This window comes from Vulpes lagopus, chromosome 7, assembly GCF_018345385.1.
Source record: "Vulpes lagopus strain Blue_001 chromosome 7, ASM1834538v1, whole genome shotgun sequence".
Lineage (NCBI taxonomy): Eukaryota > Metazoa > Chordata > Mammalia > Carnivora > Canidae > Vulpes > Vulpes lagopus.
The window spans coordinates 103,426,502-103,447,713 of NC_054830.1; the positions used below are offsets into that span (position 1 = coordinate 103,426,502).

At 34.0% G+C, this 21,212-nt stretch overlaps 1 protein-coding gene across 40 annotated transcripts in view; it reads left to right on the forward strand.

Moving 5' to 3' along the window:
* Positions 1-21,212, forward strand: part of PTPRD (protein tyrosine phosphatase receptor type D) — a 508,136-nt gene that overhangs the window by 320,621 nt on the left and 166,303 nt on the right. For 24 of the 40 annotated variants that reach the window (XM_041763191.1, XM_041763202.1, XM_041763197.1 and 21 more), the window contains 5 exons: positions 2,427-3,008; positions 12,663-12,796; positions 15,363-15,507; positions 18,971-19,276; positions 20,143-20,336. In XM_041763191.1, coding sequence (XP_041619125.1) covers positions 2,427-3,008; positions 12,663-12,796; positions 15,363-15,507; positions 18,971-19,276; positions 20,143-20,336 — 1,361 coding nt within the window. The remainder of the gene's footprint in view (positions 1-2,426; positions 3,009-12,662; positions 12,797-15,362; positions 15,508-18,970; positions 19,277-20,142; positions 20,337-21,212) is intronic. The other 16 variants (XM_041763213.1, XM_041763221.1, XM_041763214.1 and 13 more) reach the window with 1 other exon arrangement.

Sequence of the window (21,212 nt, forward strand, 5' to 3'; positions counted from 1 at the left end):
CATTAAGAACCAAAATGTAAGGGGCATTATATTCTATTTTAACTTAATCTCTTACCTACTGTACATGAAGTGCTCAGGAAATAGTTCCTTTAAGTGCACCAAATGTAACCAAAGTACTATGTTTCACAAATATTTTTGAAATGAAGGAAACAAAAGTAAGTGTGTGAGGTACCAGTTATTTTTATCAGTGTTTATAGAATTCTAGAACACTGTTGCAAACACAGTCAGAGTGAGGGTGACTTTAGATTCTCCCAAATGTCTGTGACTATTGCAAAAATGAACACAAAATATCTTTGCTTTCCAGGAGGTATTATCCTAAAAAAAATGTAACAGATGTGTTGTCACTGGTGTCATATCCCCCACCAGGCATGTAGATCAAATATATGCTGCATAAAAGCAATAATGTGGCGTGAGAACAAAGCTACACACTACTGTCAACATTTAGTCATTTAAAATAGTAACATTGTATTGAATATCCATAACTGTATTAGGCATACTTATACTATCCACACATTACAGGCACAAAACCTATACTATACAGTAAATGTGACCCCAAAATTAATGTCTATTAAGTATCAGTAAGCACACCTTAATTAGCAATATTTTTACTTACCTTAATAATTCAGAAAGCTATCTAGGGAATATTTAGATCATCTACTTTTCTGAAAAATGCCAATCCAGAATATTTAAACAAATGTCTTTTTATTATTGTTTTCAGTAAAATCCCTTGGCCAAATATTATCATTCTATAGTTCTTAGAATAATATGCAAATATTGAATCACCTTTCTTATAATAACTATTTCAGTTTCAAATATTTGAAGGTTTATTGAAGACTTTTCAAGAATTCAAATTCGGGAATAACAATAATATCTTGTTCGACTTACCTTTGTTTTCCTGACTCTTGCCGGTCCCTACACTCTGCACTTCAAAAATAAATAAATGTAAGGATGAAACCTATAGGCAAAAAGTAAATCAAAACAAAAAGAACAAATGAAAGAGAGTGGGGGAGAATGTATCCTCACTCATTCATTCAGTTAGGCGTCCATTCAGGTTAACACTGCTAGGCAAGGTACTAGCAGTGTTCCGGAGTTAACAAGTACAAGCTTGCAACTCTTGAACATCTACCATTATAGAGAGTATTGTACTTTTTGCCTTTACATTGACAAGGAAAAAGCGTTTGAAAGGGTTAATCATATGAATGTTACATTCTGGGTTTTCTGTCAAAAGTTAGCTTGCTGGAATTCTCTCTTCCCCTAGTAACAATTCCTTTCAAAATCAATCTCCAGGGCAAGACACTTAAGTATCAGGTCACCAGTGTGGATAGTTTGTATTCTCAATCAGTAGCATTTTGAGTGAGGTGCCTCTGATAACAGGAAAGAATTGGAGCTCTAAAAGATGGATTTAATTGCAAATATTTGTCAGATAACCAGGTATTACCAAGATTGAATATAGGGACACCTGGGTGACTCAGTGGTGAAGCATCACCTTGTGCCCAGGGCATGATCCCGGGGTCCTGGGATCGAGTCTCACATCGGGCTCCCCACAGGCAACTGCTTCTCCCTCTGCCTGTGTCTCTGCCTCTCTCTGTGTCTCTCATGAATAAATAAATAAATAATCTTAAAAAAAATAGAATACATATTATGACAGTAAACTACCTTAAAAAGTTATTTGTGAATATGCTTTAATTTAGTTCAACATTTTTGAATATTAACTAAAAAACATGAATTTGAAATTAATTTGAAATTTACTATTCTTTCTTATCTAAAAATTCTTTGTTAGATTATTATTTTTTAAATCACAGTAATAAAGTCTTACAGCTGGAAAAGATAATGGTCATTATTCGTCTATAGCAATTCAATGCCACTTCAAAATATTCTAAATTGTATTCTTTTCAATGTTGGTATTTAGTTATATCATTCATTTCTTGAAGCAAGGGGCTAATTGGCTAATTGCCAAACTCTTGGTTATAATAATAGTAATAATTGCAACTACTGTTTTTTGAAGGTGCTGGATACATACTAAGAGCATTACTGGAGTAGCTCATTAAATCTTTACAGCAATCTCATGAAATATGGTTACCCAGCTATACAATATAATCCAGTGATAGTTCTTCCCATTTTCCACGTGAGAAATCTAAAACAAAGAGAGGTTATGCAACACATTCAGGATCATATAATTAATAACTGGTGGATTTGAATACAAGCCTCAAAATACAATGCTCTAGTGTGCTTCTAGTAAAATGGCCTTTGTCCCCTATGCATCTTACTGTACATCCTACCCACTTAGAAAACTATCTTTTGTTATAATCAAATCTAATTCAATCTTTGGTAGATGCATAATTTGGTCATTCTGGTAGTACAGCTTATGTATCTTTGTAATATCTGAGAGATGATGAATACTCACCATCCTTTCCTCTCCCCCTAAGCCTTACCTAAACCTCCAGGAACTCCTGTTGTGACAGAGAGCACAGCCACAAGCATCACGTTGACATGGGACTCCGGGAACCCAGAGCCTGTCTCTTACTACATTATTCAACATAAACCTAAAAATTCGGAGGAACCTTACAAAGAAATTGATGGGGTGGCAACCACTCGCTACAGTGTTGCTGGACTAAGTCCCTACTCAGATTATGAATTCAGGGTTGTTGCTGTCAATAACATTGGACGGGGACCTCCCAGTGAGCCTGTGCTAACGCAGACCTCAGAACAGGCACCATCCAGTGCCCCACGGGACGTCCAGGCGCGGATGTTAAGTTCAACCACCATTTTGGTACAGTGGAAGGAACCTGAAGAGCCAAATGGGCAAATCCAAGGATACAGAGTTTATTATACAATGGATCCCACTCAGCACGTCAACAACTGGATGAAGCATAATGTAGCTGACAGCCAAATCACTACTATTGGCAACTTAGTGCCCCAGAAAACATATTCTGTCAAAGTTTTGGCTTTTACCTCAATTGGAGATGGTCCTCTTTCAAGTGACATACAAGTCATCACTCAGACAGGAGGTATGTCAGGTTTGGGATGGGAAGTAGGGCAGGAGGGGAGGAGTAGATATTAAGAGGTGGGAATGGCAAAAACAAAGAAAGGACCAAGATAAATATGAATTTTAATTTTTGAGACTTAAGAGTTTCTAAATGAGAGTTTAAGATAAGGTCTCTGGAGTGGAACAGGTATGGACACCTGAAAGACTAAGTAATACTTTTAAGTGGAGGGATGCATTTAGCATTTTTTTTTTTTTTTGTACCTGAGTGACTTGAAGATTTTTCTGCATGAGCTGGATGAATGCATCCTCCATGCAGCATTTGATACTAGAAATATGCTGCTTTATATTAGTAACTGATAGAATACTCTTACACAATTGTTCAACTTACGAAAGGTTTTATGGTTCAAGATAAAGTTGAAAGTGAAACCATTTTTTCAGGGGGTCTTAGACAATTAAAGGTCTTTTTTAGGGAAGCTATTCACTAAAAATAATCTTCTAATGGATTTTTTATTTTTTTTTTCCTTTGGATGGCTTCATGGGTGGAGAGAGACAGTTATTGAGATCCAGGATCAAACTTTGGGGCCTCATTGATGCATTTTACTGGACATTAGAACAGACATTGCATTATTTTTTGGAGAAGACCTTGGCCCTTCTAGTGATTTTATTTTCATAAGCAGATATCAGACCCCTCTGATCTGATTCAAAGTGATCAATTTTGCCTTGGGTTGAGAATATGACAGCAACTTTCTTCGAAAGTTTATTTTTGAACATCTGAGAGCTCTTAGTTTGACCCCTTGTTGTGTCACTACCTCATAACTTGTGTTAATCTCAATGTCTTGGCAGCATGCCATTGGTCTGTTCCAAGAATCTACATAAAAACCATATTATTGGATGTAGTAGCTATAGTCTGTAGGTGTAACACATTGGTAATCTTTGGGATGCATTTTCTGAATTATCAGAACCAGATCAACCTGTGTGGTTAACCCTGACTTATTTTCATGTTTCATCTTTATGAATTATATCACTGGGGGTGTTCACTGATTTTCCCTGGCTACCAGAGACCTCAGAACATATTTGCCATAGTCTGCCTGGCTTTGTTTTATTTTCATAGTGTGATTTGGCTCTCACTGGTTCATGGATTTATTATTTTCTCTAATAATATGAAAGATAGCTATAAAAATATGTCTATTTTTGTATATACACAATTATTCTAAAAAACATTCATATATCTTTCCTACTTGGCTTTTGCAGTTCTTCTGTATTTATTTGCTATATCAATATATAGAAGAACACTGTAGATTAAATTTTCCTTATATAGCTCATTGGTAAATGCAGAAATCTGTGAATCTTGTTCTTTTTCTTGACTAAAACTGGTTAATTATTATAAGATTATTTTTATTGCACTATTTTAGCAGCTACCTAACACTTTAAAGATAAAAGAAAATACGTAAGAACATATACCTAAAAAAAAAAAAAAAGAACATATACCTGTGTTCCATGTTTAGTTTTTCTAATTTTTCAGTGGTGATATATATTTTTAAGGATTTATTTATTTATTTGAGAAAGAGAGAGAGAGAGAGAGAGAGAGAGAGAGAAGTGGGGGTGGACTCGAAGAGAGAAACCCAAGCAGACTCCCTCCTGAGCATGGAGTCCAGACACAGGCTCAATCCTACCACCCGTGAGATAATGACCTGAGCTGAAATCACTAGTCAGACACATAACTGACTGAGCCACCCATGTGTCCCTTAGTGTTAATATTTTTAAAATTCCTAGTCTTGGAGTAATATAACCAGAGTTTGAATCCACGTCTACCAGTTTTAGATCTATAACCTTGAACAATTACTTCATTTCTCTGAACTTCAGTTTTCTCATCAAAAATAATAAGCCTTGTAGAGTTTTGAGGTAATATTTGGTTTCTAGGGCAGCTGTAGCAAAATACCACAGAGTGGATGGTTTGAATAACAGGAATTTACTGTCTCTCTGTTCTAGTGGCCAGACGTTTGAGATTAAAGTGTGCATGGAATTGGTTCTTTCTCAGGGCTCTGAGGGAGCTTCCAGGCCTCTCTCCTAGTTTCTGGTAGTTTGCTAGCAATCATGGCTGTTCCTTGCTTTGGAGAGGCATCACCCTGACCCATGCCTTTGTTTTCACATCCTCTTCTCCCTGTGGACATGTCTCTCTATCCAAATTTCCTCTTTTCATAAGGATTCCAGTCGTAATAGATTAAGGCTTAAGCTAGTGATCTGATCTTAAATAATTACATTTGCAAAAATCTTATTTCCAAATAAGGTTACATTCTGAGGGTTAGGAATTCAACATATGGATTTTTGTGAGATACACTTCAACCCATAACATAAGCCCTATGAATTAGTTATTGGACAGAAACATTTTATAACTTAAGTAATAGATAATCATCATCATAATAAAAACAGTTGCATATGTGGCATAGTCTGCTGTGAACTTTGCATGTATTAATTTTAGTACCCAATTAGATAGATATGGAATTACCCCATTTGCCAATGAGTAATTTGAGGATTAAAGAAGATTCAGGAACTTGTTTTGTGGCCATAAGGTTGGTAAGCAGGAAGGCAGAATTTAAATCCAAGCTCCCTGCCTACCTTAAACCATCATTATTTTCAAATTAATAATTTGCCTTTTGTGACAGGTTTAATGTCTGCTAAATTTTTGTGCCCACCAAGTGCTCAATAAATAAATAGAGGCAGGAAACATAATCACTCATTTATTCATATCTTTATGATAAATCTTTATTTAAGAATTGTATGAATTTACTTCCGAAAGACTTGGCTATTAGATTATTCCATCACAAAAGTACAAAACATCATTTAGATGTAAAAAAAAAAAAAAAGCTTATCTGAAAGTAGTGAAAGGAATACCTCTTTTCATAGGTTATTATACTTGATTCACTAAATTTGGCTCTAAGTTTTTAAACCACAAATTTAAACATAGGACTCCTTGATGATTTATAAATTTTTTTCCCTAAAAAAAAAAAAAAATTTTTTTCCCTAAAAAAAAAAAAAATTTTTTTTCCCTGACACTAGGAAGATTTAGGTATCTGAAATACCAAATACTTTCTGGAACTAAATTCAACCAAAACATAAGAATCCATGGGAATCATGAGAATCCTTATTCAGAACACAGAAGACAGACAATAATCCCTTGGCCATAGTTTATTGATAGATAGAGAACTGGTGGTTAAATGGACCATATTTTGGTTTTCTGTATCACCAAGAGACATAATATGACATAAGCCATAACTCAGTTAAGGTAGGGCTACACCAGGGGCAACTGAGTTAATGTGGGACTATAAACTTAGAAAAATCTGGATGAATTGAGCCACTAATGCATTTGAATAGCTGCTCCAAATCTCAGAGCATTTTTATATTATTTCCAAGAACCTTGTATAATAGTTGTACTTTTACTACTCATTGATTGAGAAGATATAATGACTTGTGCCTGCCAAGATCAATAGGCTAAGAAAACCTTCCAAAATAGCACAATGATTTGATCTGTTCCCTAGGCTTAATTAACAAAAAGCCATTTGATGTTAGTGGACACCTGCCAAATACAATGATGTTAGTCCTAATATAATTAATGCTGAGGTACTCCTTTTTTTTCTTGCTGACTAACTATTTCTTAGGATCATAGCTAGGCAAAAACATAAAATCATTATGAAATATTCCTCTAGAGAGATTACAGAAAATTTGAGGATATAATTATTTTGACTGCAATTTTATCTTTCCCAAACCTATGACAATTTACTTACTAAGATGTATGAATTTCTTAAGTATATTTTAATTTTGTACATGCAAAGATACAAATTTCTTTTTTTTTTAATTTTTATTTATTTATGATAGTCACAGAGAGACCGAGAGAGAGGCAGAGACATAGGCAGAGGGAGAAACAGGCTCCATGCACCGGGAGCCTGATGTGGGATTCGATCCCGGGTCTCCAGGATCGCGCCCTGGGCCAAAGGCAAGCGCCAAACCACTGTGCCACCCAGGGATCCCCTAAAGATACAAATTTCTATGTCTTCTATATCTGAAAGATGTTCATTTCATTTTTTATCTTTAATTCCCTGGCACTAACAGTTCTATTTTTGCTTAAAATTGGACTATGAAAAAACAGTACTTAGTAACAAAGTGAGTTTAAGAGGAAAGTTATCACTTTTGAACTCATCTAAGATTATTGTTAACATATTGATGTAAATGGAGGATTCATATTAAATTGTGTATTTCTGATAATATAGAAAATCAAAATAGAATCTGTTTTATAGTCAATAATATTCTCCTTAATCATGAATATTCATAAGTTAACAATATTAAGTAATTTTTAAATGGTTTTAGATATGAAAATAATATTTCGGTTAAAATATTATATTTTAGAAACATGAATTCATCTTCCAGTTTTTCCATAGCTTTACCACTGGCATTACAGTCACTTGCTGCTAGTTCACCTTAAAAATATGGAGAATGTAGTATATGGCCATAGTCAAGGGAAGAATTTATATTGTACTAGAAAAAGATTTCTTCTATTAGAATACACATTTTGAAAGAATGTCTTTTTATATGGTTTTCTTGTATAGATAATTATAATAAGAACATACAGTAACTGTACTGTATAAAAGACAAATAAAACTGTGATAAAGAATATAGTAAATTACATCTAAGACCTAATGCCCTAAAATATTGCCTGATGTTTGTGCTAATTGGAGCCATTCTAAATCTGTTAAATCCCAATGTCTGTCTTTTTTCTTTCTTTAGAAAGAATATCTGACCTCTAATTTTTCTGCATATTTAATAGATTCTTGGGAAAAATCTATGGATTGCTATGTGTATACCTTTCTCAGTATAGGCTTTTGGGAGGAAAAGAATTATGTATATTTACTAAATAAATACTGAATAACACCAACTTTAAACTTTTTGAAGAAGCTAATTCCACTCCAAATTCTGGGCATTGTAAAATTGTTATAAAAATATCTATGACATTTAGAGACATTATGTTTTAGATTCCTAGAACTTACTAAATCATTTTATTAGTGTATGTCAACAGGCCTAACTGAGCAAACTAGAAAAAGATTGATTTCCAATTTCCCAAGTTATGAATCCAATTTAAATGCATTCTTAAAATAGTTTTAGCAAAGGAGCTAAAAGGAATTTGAGTAAAGGAGCTCTGGATGTAAATACAACTGTAATAAAATTTAACTTTTCACATTGGTATCTAATGACAATTGAGAGTAAGATGTGTGCAGGTGCTCATGTATTAAATACTTACTTATCAATGATATGTTTTTGGCACTTACAAATCAGACTCCTTGTTTTGAATTTTGTTTTGTTTTACTACCTCTAAAATTCTGGTCATTATTTTAATTGTTGTTGTTATCATTTATTAAAATGCTAAATACATTTTAAAATATATTTTAGCAATAATAGGTTTTCTAGTCTCTGATAATATTTTGTATTTGTAATATAGCTAAATGAAATTGTTGGCTAGCCATTTACTACATTTTAACACTCTTTAGAAATATTTCCTAAATTTTACTTAAGCATCTATCTCTAATATTATTAGCATTTTAGGTGACATACAGGTTTTACCTCCGTCACTCATTCATTCTCCATTCTCTGTCTTTGAGTTGCCTTCAGATATTTACATGGAGTATGATAGTACTACTCAAATACTTTATATTTATCAATAGGATCATAAGCTTATTTTAGGGAATTGATAACTCATATTTGCATTTCCTTGTGGACATTAAATAATCAAGAAGGAAACTATAATGTTGACACCACTTTACAGAATAAATACAAAGATTTCTTAAATATAGTTTTAAGGAAAAATTTTCAGCTACCCACATTTCCTCTGTCCACATCTAAATTCTAAATTTGGTTTATGGTCGATATGATCACATCTAGCTTTTTAATGTAGAATGATTGCTCTGAAGTTTCTAGATAGACTATTAAAATTTTTCCCATGATTTTCCAGAATCTCAGAGTTCCCTATAAAATTTGTGTTCAGTTATTTGGTGAGAGAAATACTATAACCCAGAAAAGCTCTTAAATAAAAGTAAAATAGACACAGACAAACAAGAAGTGAAGATAAAAGAATGCCAGTTGGTTTGAGGTGTAAAGACTGTGAGAACATTTGTGGAGAGAGAGAGAGAGAGAGAGAGGAAAGGTGTTTTTTGTGTTTAAAAAAACACAAACATACATGATAATAGAACCTGAAGCCACAGTAATTGATATCCAAATCTAACTGACAGAAGATGAAGTACTCCCTGTGTTTCTAAATAATACAGAGAAATAAGACTGTTTGGGGCTCCCTGAAGTGATCCTTCATGTACATATATTATGATCATTAGGACAACTGTATTTGAGGAATGTAAACATAAATCCATTAATTTCATAGCTGTTTTTCTTTTACTTTGATGACTCCATTTTATTGTGGTTGTTTCAACTATGGCTAAATGAGGAAGCATCTCCGTAGGTGAATCTTCAGTTCCCAGGGAGGTGGCACCTTAAGGTGTTTATGAATATAGAGACTAATATAATACAAAGGTCTTTGACAGCACTTGTCCATTTGCTGGATTTTGCCTGTAGACATATTTGTCTCCTATCGTGTTTTTCAATTAATTTCAATTAATTCGTTTAATTTCCAATGGTTAAAAATGGAAAGATTTTACCTAGAAGGTAAACTTCCGTTGAAAAATCAGTTCAGGTAAGCTTGGACCAAAATTGCACAAAGCCTTAGTCTCCTGGCACTGAACATTACCGAGGCCTACAGGTGGCTAGGCGCACTTCCACTGGCCCCAGACCCCACTGGTCTCTGTACTAAGTGATCTCTCTGCCTGATATCTCTGGACATCCATATTTCTACCACAAATTTAACGTCTAGTAAATTAAATTACCCTCCAGACCACTTCGAAAGAAGGACAAGATGGAAGGAGGAGAACCTTGTATATATTATTTAAAGTCATCTGACCACTGCTTATTTTGTCAAAGAATAAAATGGACAGTACACCCTCTGACGCTTCAAGCCTGTTTAATTTGTTATTTAGAAGGAGAGGTGTCTTAATGCATTGGAGGCTCAGATGAAGTTTGTGTCACACTACACAAGGATAAAACATCGAGACCTACTGGGAATTTGTTCAAGACAAATTAAAAGCAAAAAAGTAAACAGTTTAAATAAGAAGAAGTTAATTAGATTCCCAAGATGTTTTCAATCAATGTCAATTTATTATTATCATTAGTCCGGGAGGAAATACATAACAAGCAATTATTATCCTGAGAGCAGCTTTCAGTTCTGTCCCTGTTTTTAATTCTTGACAATACTGTGTTCCAGTTTGGGGTAAGTCAGGAGTTACCATAAGGCTTTCTTCTTTCCCAGGCTGGTGGAAGTTGGGAGAAAGAAAAAAGGAAACAAAAGTGGAGAGAAGGAAGTGACCACACACATATGCATAAATGTGCATTTTTAGGCGAGAACGCTTTTAATCATCTGAATATTAAAATCCAATCATAAATTCCCCATCTGTCTGATTGTTCTTGGCTTCCATTTTTGCTCCTGCCAGCGTTTTTGGTATTTACCTTTTAGAACTAATGCATTCTCTATTTGCTTTGCTATTTTCCTGTTTATTTTTCCCTCTGTTCTCCCTTCTCTGCTCTTGATCTTTTATCTTCTTTTGTCTCCATTTCTCGGTCTGGATGATTGCCTTAGGTATCTCACTAGGCAAATACTTACAGAGAAAAAAGAAAAGAAAAAAAGATACCCTGTTTAGAAAGTATGTTCACAGAGGCACCAAGTTAATGAGTATCTCAAGGCCTGTGATACAAAAGAGGAGAAAAGATGATGAATGCAACTAGAAATAAGAAGCACTGACTATTGATCCCCCCTTATGCATAAGTCCAAACATGAGAGTGTATGCCTGCACATGCAGATACATACGTGCACGCACACATGTGTGCATGCATGAGCGTGTGCGTGTGCGTGCACACACACACACACACACACACACTGTTAGCACCCCAGACAGAGGAATAAAATAGGAATACTGGAAACTATTGTGGTAGATCTGTTTAGACTTTGATCTCTTTTTAAACAAAAGACTTTTTTTTAAGTTGTATTACAGAGAGATGACTACAAAAGAAAAAAAAGTAAAACCTTTTATATTTCCAAAGATCTTCTTACTTAGGAAAATTATGCTTTAAGTATTACTTAAGAAATTGAAGTCTTATGTTAGCTACAAAGTATATTTTTTCTTAAGTTTTTCTTTTTTTAAAATTTTTATTTATTTATGATAGTCACACAGAGAGAGAGAGAGGCAGAGACACAGGCAGAGGGAGAAGCAGGCTCCATGCACCGGGAGCCTGACGTGGGACTCGATCCTGGGTCCCCAGGATCGCGCCCCCGGCCAAAGGCAGGCGCTAAACCGCTGCACCACCCAGGGATCCCTTTTCTTAAGTTTTTCAATGTTTATGCCCATTCACCAAAAAACACTTCACATGTTCTTTCCCCTCTAGTATAAAAGTATTATTGTTCTGTTTTTCATTGAATATGCACAGAATTTTCATGTTTACTTGTGGGAATACGGGCATATGGTCAGCTATCAGCCTTTAAGACATAACACAATATCAGGAGTAATGACACAAATATTTAATTTGAACCAATCAGAGCAGACATGGGCCAAGGACCATGTAAGGTTAGCTGGACTAGTGATGCATGAACTCCATGAGTCTTATGTATAAGGGATAGAGAACTTAATGGGATTTGGTGTTAACTAGGACGTTGGGGTTGTAAAACCTACTCTAATACAGCATTTGAGTAAAGTGTTTTAAACTAGATAGAAGTCTCATCTTTTAATAGATCTGATATAGACCTCTCCAAGTTGTCTATTGCAAGGGTATGTGACTAATATGAGAATTGTGGATAACATCTGTTAAATTACTGCATTTCTGATAATAAATGTATTCTTTAAACTTTTTGATTTGTGTAGTAAATTTAGCTCCATCTTACTATGGACAGTATTAAGTTCACTTTAGGCCTAGTATACTATGTGATTTAAAAAGTCAATTAGGGATTAGAAGTAATTATTTGTAACTGCTTGTTTTTTTTTAACCTCTTTTTCAAAATATGGGTTGGTAAGAAAAAATGCAATGTGATTCTGGATTACCAGTAGGTTTTATTCATGGAGCAAAGGTGGGATTTTATAAATCTAATTGGAAATAATTTTGAAAGTTGAATGTAGTGCTAGAGAACAAGCTCTCAGTTGTAAAATAACAATGGTGTTTCTGTATTTAGCACTTGTTATGATTTGACAATATTTATTCCAAGTGGATTGTATAAATTGTCTCGTTTATTACTTTTACCAATATTATTAAATAGGTTTATTATTCTTAAGATCACATTTAGAAACTGATCTATTCTATATTTGTTAATTCTACTATATCTTGTATAGATTTTAAATTGATCAAGGACAAATTCAGTGTTTATAATACTCTCACACGTTGAAGGAGGGAAAATAGACTATAACAATGTTAAGAGACCTAGCTCTTTATTAGGTTGACGTATGTGGACACATTTTGAGAGGTTTAAACAAATGCACTAATGGAAGGGTTTTCAAATACTCAAGGTGATGATCAGCTCAGTCCTCTGCCTTCCTGTTTTTAGTGCCAGGGCAACCACTAAACTTCAAAGCTGAACCTGAGTCAGAAACAAGTATATTACTGTCTTGGACACCTCCACGTTCAGATACCATTGCCAGCTATGAACTGGTCTACAAGGATGGGGAACATGGCGAGGAGGTAAGGTCATTTGCTTCTTATCATTCACTGCACTGTGGCGTGACTCTACTTTTGTGTACTTGCCCAAGTTCTGCCAAAAGATCAGATGTCTTATAGAGCACTTAGGTTGAAAAATTTACTCATCAAAAAAGAAGCTTGACCAAAAAAATCAGAGTATTGATTTCAAGCCTTTGGAAGGTGAAGTGGGGTAAATGACCACAACAAAACAGCTCCTGTCCCTATTTCCAGGTTCCCAAACTTCATCTGAAAGTATCTAAAGGAATATACCCCATGAGACTTAAGGACTTCATTTCTCTTCTGCATTATAGTACTTGAGTCGTATGCCGACATGTGACTAAATGACCTCCAAGGCTTTGGATATATGGATTTGTCCAAACTGGTTCAGAGAAAGAGGCTGTGTAGCAAATGTTTATTTCTATGCCAAGAGTTCTTTGATATTTATAGGAGTATATGTAATGTCTGAGTGTGCTGTGCAAATAAGAAAATGGTACATTGAAGAAGTCTGACCATTGTTGATAGTTACTGAAAAGAGAAACAAAGTCAATATAACTAATATATATATTGACAGATATAGCAAGGGTTTCACATATGCTAACTCATTCAGTTCTTACAGTGGTGCTGTGAGTCAGTCTCTACTTTTAATTGAGTTCACATATAACAAAATGGGGCACAAAGATAAACAAATCCCCCAGTTCTCACACTACTGAATGACAGAACTGGGATCTGAAATTCGAGGCATTCAGGTTCCAGAACCGATCTTTTTAAGGATTTGGGTCTACTGCCTCTTGGGTGTACTTTGTATAAATTACAGAAATCAGTATCAAGATACATCCCACATTTTCAGAATGGGAATATATGATAGCAATGAATGCAATTCTTTTGTTCCTGTGAAATCCAGTCTGGAACATTGGGACAGAAATGTTGGTGAAACTACATGTGAAAACTCAATCCACCTAAGTCATTTTATTATACTTCTTAGTATTCTTTATCTTAAAAAGATCTTCACAAATCTAGGCAGCCCTTGACTTCGAACAAAAATATCTTTTTTAAAACACTCACATAATAAATGAAATATTATCAGTTAACTTATGGTATATCATTCTGAATGCTATAATAAATTAGTATGTTCCTATACACTTCTATCTTATTACAGTTCTTTGAATTGAGCAGAATCTCCAAAGACCAGGTTCTAAATACAGTGCTTTTAGAGTTAGCTAACAGAGCCAATATGAATTAAGCACTCAAGTTATGTAATTGAAATGCCGCTATAACTTAAAGTACTCATGTTACCACTGTTGGTGTTTTTATTAAGACATAATTCAACATTAATTTATTTTAAATCCTTACCACTACCCAACTAAAAAACAAATAAAATACAACAGTGCAGGAGAGTGGTACTCCTCTGAGAATGCTATAGATGTAGATGCTTGAATGTTGGCATATCTACTCTGTTTTACAGTTGTTTCTTTGGGGATTCCCTTTTTACTTACCATTTGGGAAATCTAAAATTTCTGAAGAGCTTTTGTGTTTCTGAGCCAGAATACCCTAGGGATGTTTTTTCTACTTTTATATTTGAATTCCCCTTGAATGATTTCTGTTTGTGTGAACAGCAAACTCTATTCAATGAGAAGCCTTAAGATTATTTTTGTCAGTACTAGATTACATATTAGTGGATATTTTTAGGCTTACTTAAACAGGCTGATGTTCAATATGAGATTGATTACCCCTATATAGCTCTGTTTTTGCTAAAACACAAGTCAATTTTAAGCATGAAAAGTAAGAGTTCTAATATTCAATTAAAGAAACCTTATTTCAAAAGCTCTTTATGATGTTAAAATTTGTGGAAAAGTTTGTGACTTTTTTCCTCCAACTGTGTGCTCTGCTCTGTAGTCATAAAGAAGGTTTTAAAATTATTTTATTTTTTTTATTTATTTATTTTTATTTTAAATCAGTCTAAAGTGATGATACAGTCTCATATAACTTATCCAGCTTTCTTCAGTGACTAACCTCTGGTTTTTATCCCATCAGAATTCTGCAATTTCAGATCTCGTGTAGCAATGTCATAGAAACTGTACAGTAGTTTCTTTTGCTACTTTTGGCCATAACTTCTATGTCTCTATTTAAAATGCATAAAGTCATGGGAGATGAGCTAGACAATCTCTTCAGTTGAAATTGCACACATTGGCCATGCTCCAGTGCCAGGGGCAGGTGTCAATTGCTATTGTGGGCTTTGTCACAGCAACACATGCACCATAAGGTACAACACATTTATGGGTAGTGGCCTCTCAGCCTCTCTCTTATTTGATGAATTTGATAACTAGATCATCATTAGAATGATCTCTGGTTTCCATAGTTCTGATTGCCTTACTTGTATTAATTTGCTTTTTAAACACTGATGTTTTCCTTCTGTAATTCCCCTGGTAGATACTCACTGTTGGTTCTGTTTGTGATATTTTGATGATTTTATAACCCCAATGGCAGAAACTGGAGGTTGCAGACAGTGTGATAAAAATATTTGCATGTATCTTAATAAAAATGACCCAGTTCTTTTGTTACTTATCCACAGCAACGAGTTACCATTGAGCCAGGGACATCTTATAGGCTGCAAGGGCTGAAACCAAACAGTTTGTATTACTTCCGTCTGGCCGCACGCTCTCCTCAAGGCCTGGGTGCTTCCACAGCTGAAATATCAGCCAGAACCATGCAGTCAAGTAGGTGTCTCTCTTTGCTTACTTTTTGCCCTTTCTTACCAGGAGGTATCGTGGCCTTTTATCTCCACCAACAAACAATCAGCTAATTAATAATTTTGACAATCAGTAGTGTCTATGCTAGTAAGCATCCACTTTGGAGATTACAGCCATGATCTATTTTGGTTTCCACCTTGGTCCAAATTGCAGACCCCATTCTCCCACTTCCTAAGCTGAAAGAAGTTGAAAGTGTTAGGAGATTTCTGTAAGAAAAATGAATGAGAGTTCCACCTGTCCTGTGTAGTGATTTTTAACTCTGTAAAGCAAAATTCTGGTTGAGAACACTGCCAAATAATCACAAGAGGACTTAACAAACTAAAGAGGTAACAAAGAAAGACCAAACTCGTATGTTTTTTAAGCACACAGGTTTTTTTTTTAAGTTTATTTATTTCTATTTATTTACGTCTGTATGTATGTATGTATGTATTTATCTTAGCGGGGGTGGGGGTGCTTTGGGAGGGACAAAGGGAGAGAAAGAATCTTAAGCAACACCCAGTGCAGAGCCTGATGCATGGCTTGATCTCACGACCTGAGCTGAAATCAAGAGTTGGTTGCTTAGTGGACAGAGCCCCCCAGGTGCCCCTAAGCATACAGGTTTTAATTTTGGTAACAAACAGGTTTTTGTTTCATATATTTGTTTCTACTCAGAGAAAAGCTCAGCTCTTGTGACTAGTTTGTTATTAACTCTGCAAGTAGTACATGTGGAAATTTGGAACATGTGTAGAAAATCTGTATTTGGGCAAATTTAGGAACAATGAAATAATCACAAGTACATTTACAATCCTAAATTGTATTTTGTTTCCTCAGGTTCAATTTCTTTTTGGAACTGTTACCTTAAAGCATAGTTGTGTTTATCACAATGGGGTTTATTGTGTCCAGGCAAGATTGCTTTGTGTAAAGCATTGTATGGAAGTTTATTTTTGGTGGAAAGTTTGGTGACTCATAATAATAGTATTGTTTGCTCTTTATTAGTATGTTTCTATAATTAGTCTATTAAACAACCACTTACCTTGAATTGAACAGTTTTATGGAGTTATTTCCCTAGGTATTTTTTTGATTCTTTATACATTTTATGTGATTTTTGATGTAGTAGTATATGTAGTAGATATGTATAATCTCAATACATTGAATTTCATAAAGGGATGCTCTGCAGACCTAAATTTTAGACCTATCAGCAACCGTGAAATGTATGGATTTTTTTTCAAAAAATGAATTTTCTTTCATACAAGCAAGTCTATTTTCTATAGAAATTTAAAATCTTTCAGGATTTTTTGAAGATAAAATTTATATTCTTTCTCTTTCTCAAAACATGGCTGGTGGTACAAAAAACTATTAGGATCCTATTACATAATCCATGAGTGATTATACCCTATTCCCATAAAGTTCTCTTTCTTTTAAAAACTGAAGCATGTAAATTAATGCAGTTTTGTATTCTACTTTGAAATCCAGGCAGGCTAATAAGTAATATCATAGAAGATAACTCTTAAACTCAGATATTTAATTAAAAGAATGTGACATGCTTCAATATTCTGTTTTGTGTGGTTTACAAAACAGACTTTTTTGCATACATACATACATACCTATTTACATACATAGAGATGGAATGGACATTTTATAACCACATCAAAAGCTTACCTACTCAATTATATTAAAGTAAAAGGTTCAAGAGGTGTTGAATATATTCTCACAGAATAGGAAGTCTGAAGGTAGCAATGTAGTAAAAACCAAATCAGCTTTTTAAAAAGAATTACAAATGAGTCCTTGCTGTTACAAGAACAACTCAATTTACTATGAATAATGATAATGCATATGAAATAGTTTTATAATTTGAAATCTAAGAACCTGGAGTCAGAATCAATAAAAATGATAGATATTCTAGTGATTTTGCAAACCTTACTCCAAACTTATAAGATTGTCTTATGAGAATTTCCTTTTGGTTGGTACAGGGAGCTTTCATTTTGATTGACTGTAATGAAGAAGCCAAGATATATAAATTAAAAAAGTCTGATAATCCTATAAACAATTAGATATATCTAATGCTACATAATATTAAGTCCCACAAAGTCTAAGGAAATAAAAAAAAAAAGGCTAAGGAAATACCCAAACCACATATTGACATACACAAAATTAGAAATGATTTACTCATTCTATCAGATCAATTGCCTTAAAATAAAGAAATATAGATATATATAGTTATGTATATCTTATCCCCCTTATTCGTTCTTTAGGAATTATACATTATTAACTTTAAAAATAATTTATGATAATGGTTACATTGCTCTTTATTGCTTTTTAAATTTTTCTCAAATAGTGATGTATTTGGGTAATTTGATAGAAAATAATTACTCAGAAAGTGACCATTTTATTTTAGAACGGACAATAAAAAGTTTCTCTTTTAACTCATATAAATTCTACTTAATATGATTACATATGAAATGAAAGAAATTTTGCACATAAGTAATATCTTTTCCAGATGGTTCTCAAGATCTTTTTTTAAACAGTTCTTTTTAATGACTATGTTACTGACATTTTGTAAGGGATAGATGATTATTATTGATTTTATCAAAATTTGCTGGTGGAATCTAATTCTTTACTAGCAATGGTGTCTCAAGAAGAGTTACAATAAATTTTTTTTAAAAACCGAAAGCTGACATAGGGTAAGTACAAGTTACAGTCAGAATCAACAAGCCTGACATTACCTTCGGGTAGGTAAATCTTGGACTACATGTTTTCATCCTTTTTGATTCTGCATGTTCACTGTATATGGGCTACAATCAATGCTAGATTAATACCTTTCCTTAAAACTAGTCAGGCTGACTCAGTTTTTCAGATAGTTAGAAAGAATGCTCTTATATTTGGGCTTTTCTTTTCTTTTCTTTCTTTTTTTTTAATTGGAATTGGTGGAAGGGTCTGTAACAGTTATTGCAACTTTTTAGACCTAAAAACCTTTTCACAAATGAATAGTGTATATGACTCACCTCATTCTAGAATGTAGAAGTGAAAGCTTGGAACAGAATCTGTGAAGCATCATCAGACTATCATGTAATAAATCTTCAATATTTACAGCTATTTTTTTTAATTGGGTAGTCTGTACAGTAGGGCTGGGGAATTGGTTTAGAAGAAGAATGTAAATTGCAGGTAGGTAATTTTATTTGAGGCTCTATTATCTCAAGGTTTCATGTTCACATATTCCCCCCACCCATTATTTAACAATTATTTTTGGTCATTTATTCATTTTTTGGTTTATTCATATTACTAAGCCAAGGTACATAAATTTAAAATTTTAAGTTTCAAAGCCTTATTTTCATTTTGTTGCCCTTATTGTTCATTTATTTATTTTTGCCTTTTCTTTTGTTTTATCATTTTTTTTTTCCAACCACTCCTGTCCTTTCACTCAAACCCTCCTTTAACTCACTACCAAAATAAGAGCCATCAGCTCCTCCTCAAGACATTAGTTGCACCAGCCCAAGTTCCACTAGTATTTTGGTAAGTTGGCAACCTCCACCGGTGGAAAAACAGAATGGCATTATTACTGAATACTCTATCAAGTACACCTCAGTGGATGGAGAAGATGACAAACCTCATGAGATTTTGGGCATTCCTTCGGACACTACTAAATACCTTTTGGAACAGCTGGAAAAATGGACTGAGTACCGCATCACTGTGACAGCACACACAGACGTTGGCCCTGGCCCTGAGAGCTTCTCCGTGTTGATTCGAACTGATGAAGATGGTATGTTGCCTCTGCTCCGTCAGTTTGCACCCTTCTGACACAATCTTGGTCTGCTGTCCTTTGATAGGCTAACAGTAATCAGTTGTTTTCTGCTCATCTTTTTTTTACCCAGCATCGCTGTAACTTCAATAGTTTTTGCCAAAGACCTATCTTTGCTGTAGCCTGGGCATTTTTTTTTTTCAATCTCAACACAATAATTTGCTTCCTTTTAAAAGAACATATGGCTCTTATGACCTTGTAATCCAGGCCCTTCTCTGTACTTCCGTCTGAAGTCTTCTGCGTTTTTCTTGGCCTTTTTTGTCATTCTTTTACATTTTGAAGTTAACTTTTCAAAACTGTCTTCTTATCTTCTTGTTGCTTTTTTGTCTTGCATATTTCAGAGACACTGATGCTCGACATTCAATTTTTGGCATCTGTTGTTTGGAAAACCTTTGATAGGAGAAAAAAAGAAGAAAACCGATATAATCAAGAATCTTTTTATTCTGCTAAAAAGAGATCTTTAAAAAAACACACAACAATCAACAACCAGTTTTTGTTATTATTTCAATGCTATTCCTCTTTGTGCTTTAATGCTTTGAGCCTCAAAGCATCTTCCTTGGCTTTTGTACATTTTTTACATGTTTTTCTATTTCTCTGATACTCTTTTTTTCTTCCATTTTTTTTGTTTTTTGGCATCGGTCATGTTTTTTGATCTTTTCTTAAAAGGTAGAGCAGATTGGTTGAGCATTTTCATTGCTTGAAAATGTTTGTATTCCACAAAGGAAACATAGTGGGTCTGCCCAATTTTTTTTTAAACCTAAGTAAAGAAAATACTCTGGGTGGGACAAGTGCCTATAATTTTCTTTTATCCAATGATGTTGTTCCAGTTCCTAGTGGTCCTCCTCGCAAAGTCGAGGTAGAGGCTGTCAACTCAACATCTGTTAAAGTCTCATGGCGCTCACCTGTGCCCAATAAACAGCATGGCCAGATAAGAGGATACCAGGTGCATTATGTGAGGATGGAAAATGGTGAGCCTAAGGGCCAGCCCATGCTGAAGGATGTCATGCTGGCTGATGCGCAGGTAAGCCTCTGAAATTACATACCTATGTTTTTATTTATTTATTATATATTTATTTTAGCCTATACCTTGAAATGGGCCCTCATTTTAATTGTTTTTGACATTTAAAAATTCTGTACAAAATTCTAGTTTTTAAAACAGATGATACGTATTTACCTTCTCAGAGTTGACAGCATATGAGGAAGTGAGTTGTACTGAAATGATATTCAAGCCTAATTAAAAACATGTGATTGTTTTCTTAAAATACAGATACTCAACTCTCCACATTTATATCTGAATTTGCCTTTCTGACTTCAAAAAAATTGAATTGATTTTAATCAAAGTAACAAGAAGAATTCTAAGCAGCTGTGTTAGAACTATTGAAACTAAGTTGATCTGACTTCTAAATCTATGACCTGTTCTGTTGAAGAAAAGAGATGTTTATTTGAAGAAAATTATCCAGCTTGTATTTTATTTAGTACATATATCAAACCATATACTTAGAAGTAATTATTTCATTTCCCAGAAAAATGAAGAACAATGCATTCATATATTTAAAATAAAGGTCTTACAAAATAATACTTTACCTTTAATATATGAAATGAAAAATTAATTTAGAGTTTTCTGGAAAATAAATGGGATTCCACCATGTTAAGCCAAGTTAAGAAAAGTATGAAGAGCAGTTGAATGTGTGAGAAATTCTATTGATCCTTGGGTGATAGTTTTCAACCATGCAGTCACTACTTGGCTTTGTAATCAGTTGTTTAAAGCAGAACATTACATGTTTTATTTATTTTATTTTTTGTAAATTAAAGTGTTTCAAAGATAATGCTATAATAAATACACCTGTATTCTATATAGTTACCTGAAAAGAAGAAGATTTCAATTAATAGCTTCTCC